At 42.1% G+C, this 19,001-nt stretch overlaps 1 protein-coding gene across 2 annotated transcripts in view; it reads right to left on the bottom strand.

The window, feature by feature from the left end:
• Positions 1–3,846: 3,846 nt before the first annotated feature.
• Positions 3,847–19,001, bottom strand: part of LOC137430014 (transcription factor HES-4-like) — a 164,397-nt gene continuing 149,242 nt past the window's right edge. For both annotated transcript variants that reach the window (XM_078779469.1, XM_068120471.2), the window contains exons 2-6: positions 16,005–16,100; positions 15,358–15,445; positions 14,197–14,433; positions 8,204–8,432; positions 3,847–4,521 (exon numbers count right to left, since the gene is read on the bottom strand). In XM_078779469.1, the coding sequence (XP_078635595.1) occupies position 4,521; positions 8,204–8,432; positions 14,197–14,433; positions 15,358–15,445; positions 16,005–16,100 (651 nt within the window). In that variant the 3' untranslated portion in view covers positions 3,847–4,520. The remainder of the gene's footprint in view (positions 4,522–8,203; positions 8,433–14,196; positions 14,434–15,357; positions 15,446–16,004; positions 16,101–19,001) is intronic.

Genomic DNA, 19,001 nt, shown 5'->3' on the forward strand with positions numbered 1-19,001 from the left:
AAAAGGAAGAGGCCTGACAGATAGGATGTTCATGCTGAGGCATTTGGGAGAGAAGAGGTTGGATATGTAAGGCGAAAAGTCACTAGGATGTATGGACCTTGACAAGGCTTACAGCATGGTCCTAAGATAGAGTCTTAGGGAAGAGTTTTATTGGGACCTGGATTGTCGGAGGAGTTCTACATGAACATCTGTTTGAGGCAGTGAAATGCACTCGGAACACTAATGTTGATCATGGTGATAGAAATGTTCAGCATGAAAGACATTATCAGGAAGTTACTACAGACTTGGCATTTAATATGGCATATTTTTTTTGTGGGGGTGAACTTACTATTCAAGATGTCTTAGAACCAAAAGTTCATTGGAATTATGTTGAAATTATTCTAGATTTTGTTCATGTGACCTTTAAAAGAAACAAAAACCACATTTGGCATTTCGAAACAAATAAATTGATCGTTGAAAGTGATGTAAACTGATATCGAACTCAATTCATGGACAGTACTGCGTTAAACTTCTGTACGTTTTCCAGAAGTATCTCTTTATTTTGCACATTAGCCAAAATTTTTTTTAGCAAAAACAAAAGTTAAATTACAACTGGGATTACGGACAGTAAAATTACAGTTCAGTACTTCGTGTAACCCCCACGAGCATTCAGGAGAGCACGTACACGTTGAGGCATGCTGTTCACGAGATTTGCCACGGTTTGGACAGGAATCGCTTGCCATGCAGTGACAATAGCCTGCTGCAATTCACGCACAGAGGTCGGCTGCTGGTCTAAGTGGTCGATTTGACGCGTTAATTCTGCCCACAAGTTCTCGATCGGATTCATATCCGGGGACATGGCAGACCACTCCATATGCTCTACACCACGGTCAGCAAGAAAGTGTTGGATCATGCGAGCACGATGAGGCCGTGCATTGTCATCTTGGAAGATAAAGTTTCCTCGAAAGGCTGCACGAGCAAATGGAAGCAATGTTTCTTCCAGAATGGCCCTGTGCTTGAACTGGTTCAGGTTTCCATTCAGAACAGTTTTTCCCCCTGCATGAAAAGCAGCCCAAACGTTCACCCCACCACCTCCAGCTTGGACTCTTGGCACTATACAATCTTTGTTGTAGGCTTCATGCACTTGTCTGCACACTCGGATGCGACCATCTTGACGATAGACCAGAAATCTAGACTCGTCACTGAAGATCACGTGATTCCAGTGTCCTGGCTGCCATTGACGGTGCTCTCTGGCCCACTGCAATCGGCGCTGGTGGTGTTGTCTGGTCAGGCGTGGCTTTCTCAGGGGATGCCTGGCACGATAGCCTGCTTGAACCAGTCGTTGGTTGACTAGCTTTCTGGATACAGGCACATTTGTCAGTTGCTGCCACTCAGCTCTAAGCCGATTAGCTGACTTGGTACGGCCATTGCGGACTAACCGGTGCAGCTGGCGATCATCCCTCCTTGTGGTTCTGTGGAGACGTCCTGGCCTCGGTATTGGGGTAGGGACACCCCTCTGAGCATTTCGTTTCAGATTCTTTGACACCTGACCTTGAGTGATGCCATACTGCCGAGCAATAGCATGCTGTTTCATGCCGTAATTTCGTAAAGCCACCACTCCATGACAAACAGCATTGTCGAGTTGACGGACCATCTCCAGAGGAAGCGGCAATATCTTTAGGAGATGTGCAGCAGTTGTTTTCCACTAATACAGAACGCAACAACCCTTGTATACCCGACTGTGAAGCCAATCATCAAATGCACCTGTCCGTACATTTTGCCACGCCACCTGTGATATAATCCTGTTGTTGACTTCTTGCTGCGACAGACAATCAGTGACATGGTTCTTTTAACAAATAAATCACCAAAGTGTAAAAGAAACTCACTGTATTGATATACTGAGTTAAGAAAGTAAACCCAAGTCAAGAAAAAAAAAATTCCATATTAAATGCCAAGTCTGTATATGCAGACGGCCTGGCAATAGTCGCGGAGAGCAAGCAGGAAGATCCAAGGAGTGGAAGGAGATGTTTGAGAATCATCGACTGAAGACGAGTCTGGAGAAGATGAAGGTAATGTGCTTCAGACAACAGAGAGAGAGAAATTGAATATCAGGTTAGAGGCGAAAGAGATAAGGTAGGAAAATTGATTTGTGTATCTAGGAACTAGGTGGAACAGTGGATTCTCAGTCTCAGAACTGTCTTAGTCTCAGACCAGTGGATTCGGAAATAGCTGGATTCTCGTCGTCATGCATATAAAGGGGTTTTCAGGAAGAACCCAATTGTCCCAACCCCCCATACATTTCAGTGGTAAATAATTATCGCAACTCGTTTTCTCTTGCTTAAAATACGTATATTGTCTATACTTTATGCAGAATACGTCCTTTGATGTGAAGGAGTCATTTGATAAACTGTATAAGTCCCACGGTATATCAATAACCTGTAAGTAACATTGTAGAATGAAAATGCAGGATGAAGAACAAGAAAGGAGAATGCTTGGACTAATCTATATGATAAGGAAGGACCTCAAATTGCAAATGCTTTACTTTCTGTCCAGGCATGCTAATCCCAGCAGAGAACAAAAAGGGGAGGTCACTGTTTACCTATGGGACATTTTTAGGGACTTGGTGGAGCCGCAGAGAAAAGTAAGCAGGACACTAGTCCAGGTTTATGGCGGGAACAGCTTTAGATTAACTGCAAAAAGGAAGGCATAATGAAGGGGGGAGGTGATGGCTTCAAGAAACCTGTGCCACAAAGAGCTCGTGGTTACTGGTTAGCCAGGCCATCGTTCTTTCTCCGAAGTGCTTTCACCAGAAATTTTTCTGTCCTCTAATGTTGCGTCGTCGAGCCACGCTCGTTTACGGCCCTGCCGGTCCAGTCGTGTCCCATGCTGTGATCACCAAATGAGGACAGACGGACCGGCCACGGACCAGTGGAAGTGTTTGCAGGAACCAAAGTCCATGACTGCCATTGATGGACACAAGCAACCGATTGCATGTGTGTCACGACCGATTGCACAAAGGCTCCAATGGAACCGAAATTTACACAATCTCGTTTGTACTTTGTTAAACAGCAATTCCATCAAGGAAACAAACTTTGGTGCAACTTACTTCAGCAACAACATACTTCCTTATCTTTAATAACCATTCAGATCAGAATCGCTCGTAATTTTTTTCCCTTTTGTCGAGCTCCTCGACATCTTTCAAAACCTTTAAGTTATCCATATTGCAGTTTGTGGGACAGTTGATTTACTGGTAGTGGAGAAAGTAAATTCCGCAGAGGTTATCGCTCAGGTATTGGCGTGTGGTACGTGCTTCCACCGTGTCCAAACGACGAGCAAAAAAAGATCTCGTTGATGAATTTACAACCGTGGAACATCCATATGGTGCAACCAAAGAGCTCTGTCCATCCCTCTAAAGCCTCCTCCGCCCATCCGCTCCTCCTGGCTCTTTGAGCGTGCCAGGCCAAGTGAGCTGCCTGCGGAGGCGTTGGTTACAGCTGGTATATGGCATCTTCCCAAACAACTGCTTTTACTCTCGATAAAGCTCAAAAGGCTCTTTGAACCTCGTGCAGAAAACAGATGTCTTTGCCTCATGGTGGCAAAATTGGCGTGAAAGGTCCAGTTTTGGTGCCTCTGGTGACGTTTCCCTTGGTCTCATTATGCAAAAAAACATCCGAGCAGGCTTGGATATAACGTGAGTAATGTCACCCAGAACACTGGGACTAAATCTGCAGACTTGAAAAGTGATGTGAAAGAACCTTCCTAACAATCAAGATTGGCATTTATGAAAGGACGAAATGTTTTATCTGAAGTCTTTATCCACTTTGAGTTGTTGGTGCTCAATTCATTGTCTTCAAATGAAAAGTCAAACGCGTTACAACAAATTATATATTTGTGTACAAAATATACAAATACAGTACTGGCACAGTTTTATAAAAATTTAAAAAATGTCTAAACCTCACACAGTTTTATAAAAATCCAAACTCCAAAATAAGTTAGAGGCTAAGGCACTGTTTAGTAAGGTAGACTTGTTATAACAACTTTACCATCACTTGAAAGTAAAGCACATATGATGCCATGCATGAGTCTTATGACGTCATAATCGGTGATGAATATTCTTAACCATCTACCCCTGCTCTCCACTACCCTACCAATCACACAGCACCTTCCCATCAATTGACCCCAATTCCAACATCCCCATGATTTTTACCCACTGTAAATATACCCTCAAACTCAGTAATCCGCATTCACACAGAAGAGGCTTTTAATGTACTGTAATTATTTAGAGGGCTGGCAGGAAGTTCAAATCCCGACCCAGATTTAACCTACCATCCTGGTGTTTCACAGACAAGGTGATTGATCAATGTGTGTGCCGTCCCTTGGATGGATGTCAAACAGGACGTCCCGTCTGCCGGCGTTAGTTTGTGGACATTAAAGATCACACAGTGTCTTTCGTGAAGAGTAGGCGAGCGATCGCCGGCACCATGAACAAATTCCAAATCCCTATAACTCTTGCCAAGAAACTGCGTTGGCTACATCGACATTCTGTAACAGAATAAGGTACATCAGAATTGTTTAGAAGATTCTAACTAATAACTAACATTCTCAAACTGGATATATGGATTTAACATCCTCATTTATAATTTTACAAGATCTGGAATACATTTTTCAGTTAGGCCACATAAAAAATAACTGGTTTATCATCAATTATGTCATAGTTGGAATTGATTTATCAGTATGCAGCCTTTGGCTACTTGGCTGCTGTGCCACTGATGCAGTGCCCCCTTACCAGCTGGCTGGTACTCATTTTGCCAACCTCAGACGGATGATATGCTGAGTCGACCCACCTGGTGTCAATTTAGCAGCATGATAGGAGCTTGAACTCAAGACCCTAGGACCTTAAGCCAGCCACGTTGACAGTTAAGCCAACACCAGGCATAGTTGGAATGTGGGTCTGGAAATGTTCCGACATATTTTTTTGAATTATTTTCAAAAAACATTTGAAAAAGTATATTCTAACCGAAGATATCCTGACATTCAATGAAAATCAACAGAGGGATAAATAGTTCTACTGCCAGGATATACTGTATAATAGATTCCAGTGCTAAACTTTGTAAATAGTCTGATGTCACAAATTCGTTATTTCTTAAATCAAGAATGGTGAAACAAGGAGTATAACGAGACAAGGAAAGAAAGATATTTTGAAGGGCAGAATTTCAAACCGTGAAATGATGAATATAACGTAACATCCGTAAACTATTAAAACGTTGTACAGCAATGTCTGGTAGTTGGGTAGTGTCCACAGGTACACAGGTCGCATACCTGTAACAGGATGGTTTACAGATAGAGCTGTTTCATCTGGGTTTCATTCCCGACATCACAATAAATTGCTAGATTGGTGTTTCACAGGCTTGGTGTTGCATAACTGAGTGTGTCATAGCTCAGACATTACTTACTGGGTGTTCCTTCTGCTAGCATTAGTTGGTGGACTTAATTAAAGATCCCAAAGAGTAAATTATGAAGAACAGGCGAGTTATCTCTGGTTATCCTCAAATCATCTCCAATCGAATGGCAGGCCTGATTAGCCCATTGGTGAAAGATTTGGGCCAAAACCTCCCCTTCGGCCAACCACATAAGAAGGTGAGTATAATTAGAGCTGTTTAAGAAGAAGAATGAGTAGTAGTAGTAGTAGTAGTCGTAGTAGTAGTAGTAGTAGTAGTAGTAGTAGTAGTAGTATTCGTAGTATTCGTAATAGTAGTAGTAGTAGTAGTCGTAGTAGTAGTAGTAGTAGTAGTAGTATTTTTTTTTTTTTGCATACCAAGTCGAGGCTCATTTTGGAGTATTCGTAGTATTCGTAATAGTAGTAGTATTCGTAATAGTAGTAGTAGTAGTAATCTTAGTAGTCGTAGTAGTAGTATTCGTAGTATTAGTAGTAGTAGTAGTAGTAGTAGTAGTAGTAGTATTCGTAGTATTTTTTTTTTTTTGCATACCAAGTCGAGGCTCATTTTGGAGTATTCGTAGTATTCGTAATAGTAGTAGTATTCGTAATAATAGTAGTAGTAGTAGTAGTCTTAGTAGTCGTAGTAGTAGTCGTAGTAGTAGTAGTAGTATTCGTAATAGTAGTAGTAGTAGTAGTCTTAGTAGTAGTAGTAGTAGTAGTAGTAGTAGTAGTAGTAGAAAATAGAAATAGTAGTCGTTTCTGGTATAACCATTGTCGTTTAAATCCGCTTCCTGAGCTTCCGCTTCCTGAGCATTCCGTTAGCATTAACAGTTGAAAGATATTGATAGCAAACACATCCTTTGTTTGTGTCCCTTTTCAAACACCTACATCATATTGAAATTATAAATACTAGGGCATGCCCGTACTATATATATGCCCGTACTATATATCTATCTAAAATTATATCCCCCCCCTCTATTTACATGAAATGGTTTGGTCCATTCGCAACGCCAAAGCGAACGGCGAACGGCTTGCGAGTACAGTGACAATCCCCCCCCTCTATTTACATGAATGGTTTGGTCCATTCGCAACGACCACAGAACCCCCCCCTCTATTTACATGAAATGGTTCGGTCCAAAGCGAACGGCTTCCGGAGTTTGGTAAAGAAATCGCCATCGCGTACACAAACGCGCAGGAAAGCGAATGAATCGCAAATTCGTTTTTATTAGTTTTAAAACATCGTTTAACGCCAACATAGCGCCAACATAGTTTGCAAACGTGAAATAAATGAATACGCTCTCAAATGTGCCATCCGAGGCAGAGTGTGTCCGCCACGTTCGGCACACGCGCTAGTTCGCTGCTCTCTGATTGGTTGAATCGTTTTTTGGACATCGCTCGGTAAGTAATTGTCCGATTAATATGAAACCTTGAAAAGGCACATCCTCGGGTCCCCAGCAATATACCTGGCAAGTTTCAAGTATATCGGACCCGTGGTTGTCGAGAAACAGCGGTCACAGACAAACAAACACACAGACAGACACACACACACACACACAGAGATTGCTGGAATTATAGATAGATATTGGTCGAAGCATAAAACTGACAAACATGGATTAGATATCTTCCTTGAACGAACTCCATTCTAAATAGAGTGTTCATAGAAGACCTTACCCTGCGCTGCCTTGAGAAACGAGAACATGGGTGGGGTCAACGAGTGACAAATTTGACAATTTTTTATGGTCATGATGATGTAAAATGCCATAATATTTTGTTCAAGTACTGCTAAACGGAAGGGTTTTGAAAGTGCTAAAAGGATATTTGTGTTCCCCAGTGTTCAAGTATATAATTCAATGGGAAAAAAATAAAGATTTTTAAAAAGGTCATAGGGGGATTTTTTTTTTGGACGTTTACCGCTGTTGATGCGGAATCTTTTACACCACCTTATTTAACACGTTACGTTAGTGCCTGTTGTTTGTGTCCTTTATTACGTCCCTAAAAATAGTTGGTTTCCTGTTTTGAATTATTTTCAATTTTGTTTGACTGCCACACAGGCCGACAGAGTAAAGAAATATCGAACTGCTCCCTGCGCATGCATGATCAGGCCAAATTTTGAAATGAAGTTGTTCCTCGATTATAAACTCACATTTGTGTGCAGGACAGCCAGAAGTGAACCAATTGCTTAATTCCGCCTTTCACTTTGCGTGCGTGGGGTAACAATTTAAAAAAAAAATCTCCCTGCTCTCAAATGTTGTGTTTGTGTGCTTCCCCTTCTCTCCCCATCTTGTCTTCCGCTCCCTCTTTTTATATATTTTGTTTGTCTGGTTGATTTGTTTGTGAAATAAATGTTAGCTCTTTCACGAGCCTCGATTCAGTATAGAAAAAAAAAAAAAAAAAAAAAAAGCACAGAAATGTAGCATTAGTAGTAGTAGTAGTATAAGTTGTAGTATAAGAATAAAACGAAGTTAAATACCAAGCTCATCATTCCAAAATAATATAAAACACTTGGTAGCATCGGCAACACCGTAGCTCGAGTTTCATTTCCAGAGCTTTTTTTTTTTTACAGAAGCAGAAACGATTGTTTTTTGATTATTTAGAGACAAATGTATGTATATCGTTTTTAAGCATCAGCAAATTGTTGTTCAGACCCTGTTTATAAAAACATCAGCTTATGAGTGGCCTTACTTCAATTTCTCCATCCTTGTCAATCCCAACCATTTACATGTGAACCTCATATTCTTCTCAAACCATTAAGTAAGATTATCATATTAAAGGACTGTAAACAGCTACCAAGGCCTCCAAACAGGCTTGGATGGGAGTTCCCAGTGTTCTGCTAGGCTCATTGGGTCTCGCATAATGTCGATGGAAACTGGTGATGCTGCGTTTGAGGTGGGAGATTCGGATGGAGGTTTGGAAAGACTTCCCACAGGATTGGTTTGGTCTTGGAAGCCTGTGTTCGATGGGATGAAAACACAGGCAACCATGCCACTGTTTGTAGGGAACATACCACACAGGTGTGCTGCCTGTTGGATATGAAAAAAAAACAAAGCAACACAACAATGAAATGTCGATATGGTGATTTCATTTTGATACAATATACAAAATTGCATTATGCAGGGTGTTTCAACAGTCCAGAATCAGAGCAAATATTTTTCATTTCTTTTATTTCTATTTTTTACTTATGTTTTCTAGTCAATAACTGGGAAAAATCTCTTAGGTTTTTACCCCTCTCTGTATGTTCTCTGTATATGTTTTCACCCTTCTCAAGGCCAACACAGCACATCACCCAAAGAACACCATCCCTACTGTAAAGCATGGTGGTGGCAGAATCATGTTATGGGGATGTTTCTCATCAACAGGGACTGGAGCACTGATCCGGATGGAAAGGAAAATGAATGGAGCAAAACATAGAAATCCTGGAGGAAAACCTGCTGCCCTCTGCAAGAAAGCTGAAATTGGGACGGAAGTTTATCTTTCAGCATGACAACGACCCGAAGCACACAGCCAACGCTACACTGGAGTGGCTAAGGAACAAAAAGAGAAATGTCCTTGAGTGGCCCAGTCAGAGCCCTGACCTAAATCTGATCAAAAATGTGTGGCATGACAAAGCTTGCTGTGCATCAACGCTCCCCATGCAACTTTACTGAGCTTGCAGTTTTGTACATAACAATGGGAAAATATTGCCCAATCAAGGTGTGCAAAGTTGGTTGAGATCTATCCCAACAGACTCACAGCTGTAATTGCTGTCAAAGATGCTTCCACTAAGTATTTAACTCAGGGGGGTGGACACTTATCCAACCAAGATAATCTAGTTTTGTATTTTTAATTCATTTTCTGAAGTTTGTAGAATTTGTTTTTCACTTGGAAGTTGTGGGTTATGATGTGTAAATAAAGATGGAAAAGTCTGGTTTAATGCATTTTAATTCCAAGTTATAAGGCAACAGAAGGTGAAAATTTTGAAAGGGGGTGTAGACTTTCTATAGGCACTGTAGGTCTATTAATTATGGACTATTAGACATGTAGACCTTCAGACCATTTCGACCCCTTTCGACGATTTTAGGTCCTTTAAGATCCTTTACACTCCCCTTAGACCCTTTTCCCCACCTTTATACCCTTGAGACTGCTTTGACCCAATTTATATGCTTTAGACTCCTTAACTCCATTTTTGACCTTTCAAGACCCTTTAGATTCCTGAAAACATTTAAACCCTTTAGACCCACTAATCCTTAGATATTTTAGACCCAATAGACCCCTTAGAACCTTTAAGACCTTTCAAAACACCTAAGACCCTTTACAACCTTTTAAGACACTTAAAACCCTCGAAGATGCCTAAAACCCCAAAGACCATTAATACCCCTAAGAATCTTTATACCGCTAAGATCATTAAAAACCCTAAGAACATTTATACCCCCAAGAGTCCTGAGAAACCCTTTAATGCACTAAATACCCCAAAGCCCCTTAAGACCCATAGGACCAATTAGAACCCTAAGACCCTTTAGCATAGACACTTTAGACCCATAGGACCGAAGAAACTTTAGACCCTTTAAGACCCTGAAGACCATTTATAACCATAACACCCATTAATACCCTTAAGACACCTTAGACCCCTTGAGACCTTTTAAGACCCTTCACACCCCTTTGACTCTAGAAGACATTTGCACCCTTTAGACCACTTAGACCCATTGATCTTTAGACCTTCAAACCCATTAGATTCCTTTAAACCCCAAACTACTATTGGAAATTCCGCTTTAGAATTTTAGATCTTTTGACCTCTTAACACTCTTATAGACCACTAGCAGGAGCACCCGGCATTGTCGGGGGGGAGGGGGGAGGTAGGAGAGGGAGGGGCGAGGAAGGAAGTGGGGGTTGTGGAAGGGGGAGGGGAGGAGAGTTGAGGGGAGAGGGAGGGGAAAGTTATACTACATATACATCTTTGGGGGGGGAGGGCTGGCATTGACAGGCGTTTTGGCGAAGGGTGGGGGGGGGCGAGGGGGGGGAGGGTGGGGAGGGGGAAAGGGAAGGCGTAAAAATGTTCCTGTGCAAAGAGTGATTTAACCTGTGTTGCCCAGGTAAAAAAGAAAATTGTAATACCCTCTGCCACCATCACCAGGTGACGCTACACAGTACACATTTACATCGATAATTTAAATCCCTCCCCTGGCCCCCCAGATCCCTGCATGAGGCCACGGCCACATAGCCTATGATACCCCCCAGCCAAAGTTGTATTTGTATTTGTACCCCGAGTAAAGTATATAAGCGTTTATAGCTGGAGTACCCGGCGTTGCTCAAGAGAAAAAGAAACATTAACATATTTGAAAGGAGGGCAAATATAATGGAAAAGCAATTACATCCAAATCAGAATCCATCACAAATGTCAAATCATCATTTTACCTTTTCGTTGAATATATGCTGCTGAATGTGCCGTTCATCACGTTTCTGAGTTGAGTATGATGACGTTCAGGAAGAAGAAGAAGAAGCCTTACCACCAACTTCGAACGCTTCTGGAATTGTTTGATTATTTGTGTTCAAATGTCTGGTAATTGTTTTGTATTTATTTATGCGAATATGTACTTGTACATAACTGTCATTAATCAAAAAGGCTTAGGCACTATAGAGCGATTTTTAAAATAATGTCTTTAAATGAACTCTTTTTTTTTTGCAAAAAACACCCCCAGGCACTCACTGATGAACCTCTGAAAGTTTGACGAGGATCCGTTCAGCCATCTCTGAGAAAAATGGCAACACACACACACACAGACAGACCAATACTTTGCTATTGGGTCACTGTCACTGAATTAGTTCACCAATCAAAAGCTGGAAGCATGTTGTTTATTTGGATTTCGCAAGTATCATGCTGTGTGTGACAACTTTCTTGGTTGTTTGTCTGTTTGTCTGTCTGTCTGTTTGTAAGCAGGATATCTCAAAAGGTTATGGATGGATTCAGACGAAATTTTGTGGACAGGTTTGGTGTGTGACAGCAACAAATTTATGGGGTTTTGGTGAAGATTTGCATCCGGATACAGATACTAGAATTTTTTGAGTTATTCTTTACCATTGAGGTCCAAAAACGATATATAGCACGATATCTCAAAAAGTTATGGGCGGGTTATGACAAAACTGGTGGATGAGTTGGATAGGTGACAAGAACAAGCCGATTCGATTTTGGTGAAGATCTGAATACGGATCCGGATACGAGAATTTTTTTTTTACAAATTTTAAGTGATAATTAGTAAATAATAATTATAATAATAATAATAATAATAATAATTTGTAATTATTTTCTTTCATTGAAAATCTCTCGTGATCTGTGAGGTTTGTGCTTCTGCTTTTGGTGTTGTGCAACCTTCATCAACATTAATTCTTCACCATTGTAGTCCAGATTTAATGCCCCACTTAACTTTTTTCTTTGGAGACACAAGAAATCAGTGGTTTACACCACAAGACCACATACTATTGAAGCACATACTAATGTGCATGATATACCACATACTATGTGCATGATATACCACATACTATGTGCATGATATACCACATACATGATATACCACATGATATACCACATACATACTAATGTGCATGATATATTACATACCACAAACTATTGAAGCACATACTAATGTGCATGATATACCACATACTATGTGCATGATATACCACATACATGATATACCACATACATGATCTACCACATGACATACCACATACTATTGAAGCACATACTAATGTGCATGATATACCACATACTATGTGCATGATGTACCACATGCATGATATACCACATACATGATATACCACACACTATGTGCATGATATGCTGCTGAGTATGATGTCCAGTAGTAGTAGTAGTATTCAGATATGCTGCTGAATACACACATGATATACCACATACATGATATACCACATGATATACCACATACATACTAATGTGCATGATGTATGACATACTGCATACTATTGAAGCACATACTAATGTGCATGATATACCACATACTATGTGCATGATATACCACATACATGATATACCACATGCTATGTGCATTGTGCATGATATACCACATACATGATATACCACATGATGTACCACATACATACTAATGTGCATGATATATGACATAACGCATACTATTGAAGCACATACTAATGTGCATGATAAATACCACATGGTATTGTACTGAAATCGGTGTCTATCTTAAGACACATTCAAAGAGACCTACACATAATAATTGATGTGTGTGTGCGTGTCAGTAGTTCACAATTTGAGCAATTATTAAAATACGATTGTAAAATAAATATCCTTATGATTCCGGATTTTTGAAACAATCTGAATTCTCAGGTAACTGTGAAAAAAAGACTTTATTGAAATATTTGACGTATTGTCGGTGAAGAGTTTGATGAAAAAGAAACAATCGATGACAGGAGAGGACGATGAAAGAAAATGTTTTATAGGAAGTGGAATGGGAGAAGAGGAGGTGAGGATAAGGTTGAACTTGTAATAATAATAATAATAATAATTCATTTATTTTGTATAGCGCTTTTCCAGAAGCCCAAAGGCGCTTTGACAGAGTGCAAAACATAATGCATAACAATACATGAAAACAACAATTGCAAAAAGACAAAAATCAATAGGGAAATATTTAAAGCAAAAGGAGGGAGAAGGAGAAGAGATAGTCAGGGGTTAAATGCTGTGGGTTGAATGTTGAATGCAGTGTTGAACAGGTGGGTCTTGAGTGATGTTTTGAATGTGGTGAGTACTAGGTACTAGGTACTAGGTACTTGTACTAGGCTGGACTCCCACAGGACCACGATGCGACCTCTGGACAACCTGACTGGGACAACCGCACTAAGAACGTGACCTTAATACTTTCAGGTACAGATTGGAGATCTTCCAGGATTGTGCCCCCTGGCCAAGGAAAATCTGTCTCAGCAGCCCTATGCGTCTGATGATGTGAAAGGAGTGGTTCTTCTTAATCTCTCTTCTGAGGCTCATAGTGGAGCTGCCAAACACACATGGACATACAGAGGAATAAACGAGACACAACACAGCCATTGAGCTTGGGGGGAGTGCCGTCACTTCCCGGAGTACTCTGGGTACCAGCGACGGCACAACAATGGCGCCGCCTTTCTCACAGCATTCAGCGCGGCGTTTCCTAAGGAGGAATTTCCTTCTCCCCATGGCCGCCAATCTATGGGGATGGTCCGTGCTCTTATCCTTTAAATGCTGAACGTCAAGTAAAGAAGCAGCACCGTTTTAAGTCTTTGGTATAACTCTGCCATGGTCTATAGTGTAAACCTTCCAGACTCGGAACAGACGCTCTAACATTTACACTGGTACAAAAATGAAGTTTAAAACCAGGTTCCACTAAGGTGTATGAGATATGTTGGATGTTGTTTTTTATCGCTGCAATTATTCCCACCTTCTCATGGGGTGGACTGGGGAATGTTTGGACCAAGTCTTTCATGAACCAGCTGGCCTGGCCTGGCCTGGCGTTCGACTGAGGAGGTTCCAGCTCCAACAAGAATTATGAATTTATTAAGGGTACCGGAGATTTTTGTCGCCGGTTTTTGGAATTAGCTCGCCTACTCTTTGTGAAGGACACCATCGGATAGACATCTCGGAGAGTCTGTAAAATCATGTTATACCGACTCCTCAATATTGTTGGCATGACTATGTTTACCTTGTTCATGCATGGATGATGTAAATCAGCAAAGTGAGCCACTCACGATGGACAACACTTTAAAACGTTTCCATTACATGTCCATCACCCTCTCTAAAACTGCGAGACTTGCCTTCAGCTTTGCTTGAGGGCTTTCTCTTGATGGGGGATTGTCAACTTCCGGATAGTTATCCAAAGGTCGTTGTGCTGGCAGGCCGGAAACACAGTCGTTCAGGTGTGCAAGCAGGCGAGTTCTCACAGGTAGGGCCACATCTTCACACGAGGCCACAAAGCGGCCCACCTCAGCTGCACAGGCACTGTATCCGGCCCGGTAGTGGCCCAGGTTAGCCGGCTCAGAAAGTGTACCTGTGAAAGGATATTCAAAGAGCTCAGTTTCATAGCTGATGCCACATGTTGAGTCTTTGATGCCACAATGATATTAATGATCATTTCTGCTGAGACAATGCATAGTCATAAACATTGGTATACTTCTCAAAAGTAGTCAATCTTAAGTTTAACTCCTTTTTAACTCAACTAGACTACCGTCCAGTTGAGTTCATCACATACTGAATCCTCCGGCGTCCGTCGTCTGTCGTCGTCGTCTGTCGTCGTCGTCGTCTGTCGTCTGTCGTCCGTTAACTTTTCGACGTTAACACTCCAGCGTCCACAAATATCAACCGATTCTGATCAAACTTGACATGCAGCATCCTTACCCCAAGGACCACGTTGGTATTACATTTCAGCCCGATCCGTTGAAAAATGGCGGACTTAGGCGACCATTTTGTTTTTGGTCATGAAAACGACGTTAACACTCTAGCGTCCACAAATATTAACAGATTTTGATCAAACTTAGAGTGTTTAACCCTTACCACACAAGGTAGGTTGCTATTGCATTCCAACCCGATCCGTCACAAAATGGCGGCCATAGGCCGCCATATTGTTTTCAGCTCTGGAACGACGTTAAGACTTTAACGTCCACAAATATTTATGGATTTTGATCAAACTTGGTGTGTGAGACTCTTACCACACAAGGTAGGTTGCTATCGCTTGTCAACTCGATCTGTCACAAAATGGCCGCCATAGGCCGGCATATTTTTTCAGCTCTGAAACGATGTTAACAATCTAGCGTCCACATATATTGACACATTTTCATCAAACTTGGCATGTGAGACCCGACCTACTTTAAAGTTGTTCAGTCAGTTCAGTTGAGTTCTGCTTCCCTGGAAGCTCTAGTTTACTATTGCAACAATGAGATAGCCACGTTGTCATCAAAGTTACATTTCTGCTTACTGTTGATGTGTGTGCACTGGATGTTCTGTAAGTGCTTTACGGTCATTTCCAGAATGTCTGCTTTCTCTAGCTTTGAGTGCCTGGATGTCTGGGGAAGAAGAGGGGATTGTGGGAGGCAGTAGGAAGGAGGGAAATAGATACATTTCAAGAAAATGTAGAAATACATGATATGATTTGTCATTTGAACTACCATAACTGTCTGAGCACTTGCAGACATATAACAGTTTGTATGAAGCAAGGTGTTGATCCCTATACACAAGAACCATGAAAGACAATTCATAATCTGCCCAGAGATTAAAGGAATCTTTAAGATCCATGTTTCAGATGAAACAGTTGGACTCATGTTTCATGTGAAAAGCTGTCCCAGGATTTTGTAGGGCATCCATGGTCTGTCAGTAACCTTACGCTTGTTGCATATTCTTACAGTTACTATATATGCACCTTACAGGTACCCACCAGGTGGGCGTTTATGGTTTTAGCTTTATTATTCCAGGTGCAACCACTATACAACATCTGAGCTATGGCTTGTGGTTGTACTTTGACAGGTGTAATTCCCTGACTGATGAACTCACTGAATACTCGACAAACCTTTCCATTTGGCACAACTATGGGACCACATGATAACAATAGGTTCAAGTTTCACTCACGTCCTTATTGAGTGCGTCCAGCATGAGGGCCTTAAGCTGGTTGAGGCTGTCGTTGATTCTTGCTCGCCTCCGCTTCTCCATGATGGGCTTGCTGGTCTGGGGGAGATATTGGGAGATTTAGAAAATAGAGGCATTATAGACTTCTATGTTTATAATTGTTACGGATTTATGTGAATTTATGTGAATTACTATTCAGGTCATTGCTTATTAATGTTTATTCGATTAAAGGTTGTTGTGATTAAAGGGTCAGGAGCCCTTCTGGGGAAAAGGAGACCGGAAACGGAAGAAGAAAAGACACGAGGTCCGGGAGAAGTGGCGATCTTCTTCTTCCTCGCCCAGCTCCGACGCGAGCGGTGTCGATATTGAGCAGCGTGGGGGATGCTGCGTTTGAAAGCCCGTCTGGCGAAAGGAGTTACCTGCGCGGGGTAATTACCGATTACACGTCAAGTTGCCGTGGGTTCGTGCACGGAACCAAGCGTCCGGCACAGTTCGCCTCAACGTCTACAAGGCCGCGTACGGGTCGCACCTTGGGCCTCGCGCGCTTTGCAAGCCGCGCATTGCTTTGCCCGCTTTGCTTGGCAAGGAGGTGTGCGCTGCAGCAGCTGTCCCCGGTACGCGACGTGCACGTTTGGAGCACGTCAGCCAGGGGTTCGTTCAACCGCCCGTGTGCGGAGAAGTCGACCTTCACCTTGGTCTGGAGGGGCCCAGAGACATTGTGAGGGACAGTGACCAGTGAGGGGTCGTGAGTGGGGAAAGGGGGGACCTATATAAGATGGCCATCTTAGTAATATTGTTGATTGACTGTTGATGGTGGTTGATTGATTGGGGAATATATTATTGAGTAATCTGGATCTTTGGTGTGGGGTTTCTTAGTGACTTGAATTATTGTGTCTTTCATATTGATTGCGCTACGAAAGCGTATAAATCATATATCTTTCTGGCAGGGTCCTCCCACGGTCCGGGGGTCACCAAGACCAGGTAGTTACCGGGAGGACCACGTAACAATAATCTCCTTGGTAACTCACACATACAGAGGTATTATTATTATTATTATTATTATTATTATTATTATTATTATTATTATTATGTATACAAGACCGAGGCTCGTGTAAGAGCAAACATCAATCACAAAAAAAACACAAACGGACACACAAACCATACAATAAAGGGAGTGTGAGACAAGATGGGGAGAGAGGGGAAGCACACAAGTACAACAGCAAAGAACAGGGACAACGGGAGATCTGTGGGGGGGGGGGGGGGGGGGGAGAGGGCTTGAGGGGAGGAGGCATGGGAAGGCGGGGGGGGGGGGGTTCCCTGTCTTCTCTTCTCCAGAGAGTCCTAATCATAAATTAAATGTTTTCTCCCCTTCTCTCACTTCTCCTCTTTTCCTGTTGATGCAATCCCTTGCTCGCGTTCAACTGTGACTCCATTGCCCGTCTGTCATCGTCATGTACCATACATGTTCTACATGCAGAGCGTCGATTCTGCCAAAGCAATGATGAGGCTACAATTCTGGATGTGTCGCCACTCCAGCTCAGGGAGTCAGGGCAGGAATTTGTCTTTTGGTCTGGGTGCCCGCGAACCACAACAGCTCGCCTACTCGTTGTGAAGGACACGATGGGATCTAACGTCCAGAAACTCATGTCGGCAGGTGGGACGCCTGTTTAACGTCATCCGAGGGACGGCACACACATTGGTGAATCACCATGCCTGTGAAACACCAGGACGACAGTTTATACCCGGGTCGGGATTGAACCCCAGGCTCGACAGCTTAGAGGCGACTACGCGCACCTGAAGACCATCCTGCCAGCCGCCCCTGTGTCACCCAATCATATTATCATGATCCATTACTCTCAATCTTGTGTATTTATATAAGAATTTTTAAAAATACAATTAGTCAAAAGTTTCATTTTTCGTGGCTTGATCTTTAATACGGTGCCGACACTCATTACAATGTTTCTTCCACCATCACAGGTCGGGAATTTCTGAACAGAGGTAGATGCAAAATGTGGGGGTGAAGGAATGTAGTATGGGAGGTGGGAGAGGATGGGGAGAGGAGTAGTCCATGTGTTAAAAAAAAACCCAAACCTTCTAACACACGAGCAGCACCAAAGGTGCAGAGGGATAATTACATGGATTGGCTTGTCATACCTGGAGGGGGGAAAATACATTAACACATTGTTTTATTGAATAGGTAACCGTCTAATGATTGTAGAATACTTTACTGGTAAAGGGGAGATATCCTGGACCCACTCCCCTCCCATATCCACTCAATGTTTTTTTTGTTTGTTTTTGTATACAAGATCGAGGCTCGAGTAAGAGCTAACATTGATCACAAAAAAGACAAACTGACACGTAAAACATAAAACATATGGTAAAGGGAGCGGGAGAACAAGATGGAGAGCAGGGACATCGGGAGATCTGTGGGAGAGAGAGGGCTTGGGGGGAGGAGGCATGGGAAAGGGGGGGGGGGTGGGAGAGGTATAAAACACATGGACACTGCTAGGACTTACAGGAAAGAAGTTGGAATTTCAAAAAAGTGTATCTGGGGTGAATTAATGGGGGTAGAAAACATCAAGGTTTTGGATGGGGGAAGATAAGACATGGTGGTGAACAGCTGTTTTAAAGACCTGGAGGGAGGAGTGGGATTGAAGAGAGTGAGGGAGTTTGTTGCAGAGGCGGGAGAAAAGAGGAATGAAAGAATGAAAGATGAATGTTCACTAATGAACATGAAATATGCATAAATGAGGGAGCAAGAGTACCTATACCAGTAACAAGCACACCTTCGATTGGTTTGTTCCTTGGTTCAAATTCTCTTCACAACTGATCCAGACTAAAAGAAGTCTAGTGCAGTATCATTGTCAATCCCATCTCCATCATAAAGGACATTATTAGGATTTAGGACCTCTGTAATACATGTAATATTGGTCTGGAGACCCAATGTTTTGCACTTTTTTTGTTCTTGGTACCTGGACAAATTCCAAGTGGTTGACTACC

This window comes from Myxine glutinosa, chromosome 6 (genome assembly GCF_964187855.1).
Source record: "Myxine glutinosa chromosome 6, kmMyxGlut1.1, whole genome shotgun sequence".
Taxonomy (NCBI): Eukaryota; Metazoa; Chordata; class Myxini; order Myxiniformes; family Myxinidae; genus Myxine; species Myxine glutinosa.